The 6,236-nt window shown below is 30.8% G+C and overlaps 1 protein-coding gene across 1 annotated transcript; it reads left to right on the top strand.

The window, feature by feature from the left end:
* Nucleotides 1-2,658: 2,658 nt before the first annotated feature.
* Nucleotides 2,659-5,022, top strand: LOC132253254 (uncharacterized). Its single transcript, XM_059734981.1, has 2 exons — nt 2,659-3,917; nt 4,602-5,022. The coding sequence occupies exons 1-2, from the start codon at nt 2,721-2,723 to the stop codon at nt 4,875-4,877; spliced, it is 1,473 nt and encodes a 490-aa protein (XP_059590964.1). The 5' UTR covers nt 2,659-2,720; the 3' UTR covers nt 4,878-5,022.
* Nucleotides 5,023-6,236: the final 1,214 nt, after the last annotated feature.

The raw sequence follows: 6,236 nt of genomic DNA, 5'->3' as shown, positions 1-6,236 counted from the left end.
AAAATTAACAAGGCAAAAAATGTTGATTTAATGATTTAGATTAAATTTTAAATTAACCTTAATGAAAAATAAGTAATAAATTTCAAGTTAATAATTTAAGAACAATTTAAATTAAAATCAACTGAAGGAACTAAACGATAAGTATTAAGTTTTAAACACTCACTAAGTGGGTATTTGATAAACCAATTTAACTACGTACTTAAAGTAACTTAATAATTTAATTTAAGTTATTAAGTAAATTAATTATATTTGGTAAAATAATTTAATGACATGATTTAAAGTCAAAAACAATTTTAAGTAATAAATAAAAATAATTAACTTATTCTTAGTCCACATCTTCATATTACCTTTTTATACTTATTTTCTTTAACTACGTTCACGATCTATTTTGATACTCCATGACCTCCATTATTACTTGATCTCTTTTTCTCTAATTATAATTTATGAGGATAAACATGTCAATTTAATGATTTAAAATAAATTTTAAGTTAATTATTTTAATGCTTAAAACAAGAATTGAGTAATAAGTTTTCAATCAATAACATAAGTAGAATTTAATTTAAAGTCAACTTAAATCATTAAATGATAAATCTTAAATTTTACCAAATACTCCTTAAACAGTTGTTTGGTAAACCAACTTAATAACTTAAAGTAACTTAATAACTTAATTTAAATCATTAAGTAAATTAAGTATATTTGATAAAATAACTTAATGATATGACTTAAAGTAAAAAGCAACTTTCAGTAATAAGTAAAAACAATTTACTTATTCTAAAGTTTGAATCATCATTTTACCTTTTTATCTTCATTTACCCTAATTACTTTCACGATCTCTTTTGCTACTCCACGAACTTCATTGTTACTCAACCTCCTTTACCCTAATTATAATTTAAGAGGATAATAAATATATCAATTTGATAATTTAAAATAAATATTAAGTTAATTTTATCACATAACCTTAATATTTAATTAAAGTAAGAATTAAGCAATAAGTTTGAAATTAATAATTTAAATATAATAATTTAAAATCAACTTAAGTCATCAAGTAATAAGTATTAAATTTTATCAAATACCCCCAAAACAGAGCCTAAAAATTAATAAGCATAAAGAACCAACTAAAGAAAAAAAAAGGAACGAATAAAAATTAAAATTTGCCATTATATGTAATTTCAAGAGATAAAATATTAAGTAGTTTAAGTTAAGTATAACCAGAAAAAAATTAATTAAGCTGACAAAAAAAAAATTCAAAAAATTTGGGAAAGTAGTCGTTCATTGGCAATTCATAAAAATAAATAAATAAATAAATAAATAAATAAAATAAAAATAAGTCAATACCTCTTTTTAAAAAATAATTTTCTTTTGTAAAATCCAACTAAGAAGATTTGTTGCAAGGCCAATCTTCTTGAATGACATTGGTTTGTTGGGGTTTTCCTTCTTGAAAATAGGTTTTAAATTAATAAGTTTTGTATTCAATAACTGGGTGTTTAGTAAACCAACTTAATAGTTTAAATCGACTTAATAATTTAATTTAAATCATAAATAAATTAAATATATTTAATAAAATAACTTAATGGTATGACTTAAGATTGAAAACAACTTTAAGTAAAGAGTAAAAATAATTAACTTATTTTTAAGTTCACATCTTTATTTAACATTTTGCCCTTATTTATCTTATCTTTATGAACTACTTTACTACTTTATAATTTCTTTTACTATCCCACGACTTCTACTATTACTTGATCTCAACTGTTGCTCCACCTTTATTTCTGCTAACTTTTCTTGGCTTCGAGATCAACATCATGAACAATCACAACTTTATCAAAAGATTAAATTCTATTTCTCTCTCTCTTTTTTTTTTTTTTTTTACGAGTTGCAATATAAATAGTGTTTGATTTTTTTAATATCAATTTAAAAATAATTTGTTGTGTATTTATTTAGTGGTAAAATGTTATTTCATCTTTTATAATAAATGTTTTGTAATTATTTTATAAGATTTTAGGCATTTATCATACTTTAATATGCATTTGTTAAAAAAATAATTAAATTTATTACTTTTATATTAATGAGGTAAATGTTAGTTATAATTTATTAAATTAAATATATCAATTTGATTATTCAGAATTAATTTGAAGTTAATTTTATTAAACAATCTCAACATTTGAAATAAGAATTCAACTATTTAAATATAATTTAAATTTAATTTAATTTAAATCATTAAATAATAAATATTAAGTTTTCTCAAATACTTTCCCCAATCTCAAGTTTTTAATTACACTTTAGACTAATAAACTTTATTAATTTTTATGAATCAAAGATAATCATAGTATACATCTATTTAAAGAAAGATTTGAAAAACCAGGCCAAGACCGACTCGATCTTTTACTCCAAAGGGATACATATATTAAATAATAATAATAATAATAATATAATCAAATAAGTTTTTAATCTTTGTTCTAAAGGAGATTTTCTGTCAAAAACACTTCACTGAATGAAAAGTAGAATATGGTACCAACTCAAAGACACGTTCATACACACGTGTCAACTGTTAAACAAAAGTTGGCTACGTGGACGTTTACGATCAAAGCAAGTCATGAACATCCTCAGCCACCGCCTCCCTTCACAACCAATCAGCTATAAATGCTAAGAATTGACCTTTAAATTTCACCTCCTGGGGGCGACCCAAGAGCTGGAAATGCCATAGAGAGAGAGAAGAGATAAAGATGATGAATGGTTTTGCTCTGTTTCTTGCTGTTTCTTCACTTGTAGCAGCTGGCATATGGTCTCCAAACCCAGATCAGAAGCAGAAAGACTACCCAGGTGCTGAGGAGGTTATTGTGAAAGAAGGTACAAGAGTAGTTGTTGTAGAGTATGATAAAGAGGGCCCTGGCAACACTAAGGTTTCAATCTCTACCCAAGAGGCTCGTGTCTTTCAGAGTGCTCCAAAAGGTGAGGACAAGTTCAAGGAGAAGGTCAAGGAAGCTTTTGAAGTTCTTCCAAATATGGGCCAAGGTTTGTCCAGAGGCCAACACCCACAAAATGGCCAAAAACCCAGTACTCCTAAAGAGCTTATATGTGATGCCTTTGGTAAATGCAAGGAGAAGATAGCCACTAAAATTGGTAGATCAGAACAGAAAGTGTCTGAGAAAGTTCATGAGATTCAGGAAGGAGCAAAAGAGACATATGGTAAAGCAAAAGAGAAGGTGATTGGGAATGTAGAAGAGAAGCTGTCTCAGAAAGTTCATGATATTCAGGAAGAAGTGAAAGATGCATACACCAAAACAAAAGAGAAGGTGTCTGAGAAAACCCATATGGTTCAAGAAGGGGTCAAAGATGCTGTTGAGAAAGCAAAACATGCTGCAAAACCCACTTGTGATCTGAGCAAGACAATTGTGGAAGATGTTGCAGGAAATATTTCAAAGATAGAAGCAGCCTCAAGAGAGCAAATGGGGCAGAGAGGCAGAGGAGAAAGACAAGGAGAAGAAAAGGATAGGGTGGACACTGTGAAAAGCACTTTGCATGAGTTCCAAAAAAAGGGTCAACATGACTTCATTAATAGGGTCTATGATGTTGTGAATTATATGCTGTCTACGGATGCTATAGGATCATTGACGTGTGTGATTCATATTTTAGGATTTGCCACAGCTTATGGGGTATGTGTGTGGGTTACATTTTTTTCAAGTTTTGTTTTAGCTGGGGCTCTGCCAAATCAACAGTCTGCGATTGTGCAAAGCAAGATTTATCCTTTTTATTTCAAAACTATGGCTTCTTGTGTTGGGTTGGCCTTGTTGGGACATGCATTGAGTCAAGGAGAAAAAGTGTTGTTAGGTAAACCTGACTTGTTTCAAGGGCATGCACTTTTGGCCACACTTCATATCATTCTCATCAATTTACTGTATTTGGAGCCTCGAGCTACAAAGGTACCTGCTCTTATTCTCAATTCATCTTTTGCTTATTGTTTATGTTACGGTAGACATTTTGGGGGAGAGACCTTATTCCTAATTTTGCCTACTTTGGGCAATTCTTTGAGTGATGATGCATGAAAAATAACCTTATAGTGGATTTCTCCATTTTCTTAATTTATATTTGTGAGACCACTAAAAGTAGTTTAGAATTAATTTTTTCTATGGGAAAGAAGAACTCAAGAACCATACCAAAATTTTATAGCGTTTAAAATGAAGACATTCATTTTTATATTGCATTCTCCACTCATTTTCTTTTGGGATAAATATGAGGCTATTCAAAACATGTTAGCATCTAGTTTTAATCCTTGTTACAATGAAGGGAGAAGTATCAAATTGTAGTTTATAGCTCTAGCTTGATTCTAGGTTTATCATCCACTAAAATAAATAATCAATTTAGTGGTATAATTTGTCTTCATAGAGTGGCTATTTTAGTGAGTCTCTTTGTCCAACAACTTTCTTATATACGTTCTCTCCTGCCCCCCCCCCCCTCTCTCTCTCTCTCTCTTCTAAAATTTGCTCTCTCTCTCTCTCTCTCTCTCTCTCTCTCTCATTTCTAAAATTTGCAAATGTTCAGCTCCTCATAGGAGGTTTGGCAGAGGCAAGTACAAAAATAATATATTTTTCATGATTAATTTGCAGGTGATGTTTGAAAGGATAAGGGTAGAAAATGAAGAAAGGAAAGGACAAGAGAGTTCTAGGGTTGAGCCTGGCAAGGAGGGTGAGCCCACCACAGGTGCATCTGACCCACAAGTTATGGGAAGACTAGACCAAGAGACGGTGAACAATCAAATCCTTGAACTGAATGAGATGCTGAAGAAGCTCAACGCATATTCATCCTTCTTAAATATTCTTACTCTCATGGTTCTCAAGTTGCACCTAGTGTACTTAGCCCATCGTCTTTACATGACATGTTGATTTTAATATAATCATGTGAAGGTTTGGTATGATATATTGTATTTTCTTTCTCTCTGTGATTAAGTTGTGAATTTTGAAGCTAGACACAATTTTAGTTTTGAAAGAGTTTTGTAATGGTAATGTCATGTTGTGTTTTCTTGGTTAATTTTGTTATATTAGAATGTTTGGGCTTTGTTTTTTTTTCAATATTTTTAACCGTTTTCCATTTCAGAAGATTTTCATTTTTAATATTGTTAAATGTTCTCATTTTCATTGTCATATATATATAGCTCATTTCAACACATCAATAATATCATTATTCAATTGATTAATTATTATATTAATATTTCTTATTAATCTATTTGGTTAGTATGATGGTTAATTAATTAGTGCTACAATGATTGTGAAGACATTGGATGGGGCAAAAGATAGGATCGTGATTTTGGCATTGTTTTGCCTGAGAGAGGAAAATAAGGATTACTTTTTTGGCACTGCTCTAGCGATCAAGGGTGCAAAATAATATTTTTATGGTAAAATCAACACATAAGAAAATTATTTTTCTTATATATTAGATGGCTTAGTTTATTAGCATGCACCCGAACCCTTTTCCACCATTTGCACGGTAGACAAGAAGATAAAATTGAACCAATCTTATAAGGATGGATTCGATTATTCCATCACATGGGAGATAACAAAAGAAAATCAAACCTAATCTTGTCATAGATTAAGATGGATTAAAGAGAGGAAGCAGGTGCAATTAAAACACAAAATTTCCAGATTTGCTCACTTCTTGACACGATTTGGGTTTTGTAGGGTTTAAGGGAACGTAATTCAATAGTAAAGTTTGTAAGTTGTGTGTGGCAAGGAAGACCCATAGTCAAAATTTCTTGACAACAAGAAGTACAGGGGAGACCATTGTTGCCGAACATAAGATATCTATAGTACGGAAGTGAACAGCCTTCCGAAACCTTCTTGGCGCAGTCATTCAAATAGTGGCTAGTTGGGGGTGATACCGGCGGAAATTCATGCTTCCAATCGTAAGAAGGTCCAACTGCGATCTCTGCAGGTCCCGCTGATACCATCAATGCCTTGATAGCTAAGAAAAAGATCACCAAGATGGAGGAATTAATGCTGAAATTTTCCATATTGATCGAGGGAATTTCTCTAGTGGTGGTAAAGAAAAGAATAGAATTAGGCTGACTGAGATTAGGTTCATACATATGTTTATGTGGTGGGAGAGGTGGCGAGTAGTGTTGATGCACGGTTCAAATAGCATCTGATCGTCTAGACTTTAAGGGCTAGATGGAATGGTCAGTTGTATCTCTTTGTCTAGTCTATCCGAGATGCAGATATTTTTCTTTCTTGTACAAAAGGATGTCC

This window comes from Vitis vinifera, chromosome 18 (assembly GCF_030704535.1).
Source record: "Vitis vinifera cultivar Pinot Noir 40024 chromosome 18, ASM3070453v1".
Taxonomy (NCBI): domain Eukaryota; kingdom Viridiplantae; phylum Streptophyta; class Magnoliopsida; order Vitales; family Vitaceae; genus Vitis; species Vitis vinifera.
Note: the sequence above shows the minus strand (reverse complement) of the source record. Positions and strands in the feature narration are given on the sequence as shown.

Coding starts and splice junctions, on each gene's coding strand:
- LOC132253254 (XM_059734981.1), top strand. CDS start 2,721: ATGATGAATGGTTTTGCTCTGTTTCTTGCTGTTTCTTCACTTGTAGCA. Junction 3,918..4,601: donor TGGAGCCTCGAGCTACAAAG/GTACCTGCTCTT, acceptor ATTAATTTGCAG/GTGATGTTTGAAAGGATAAG.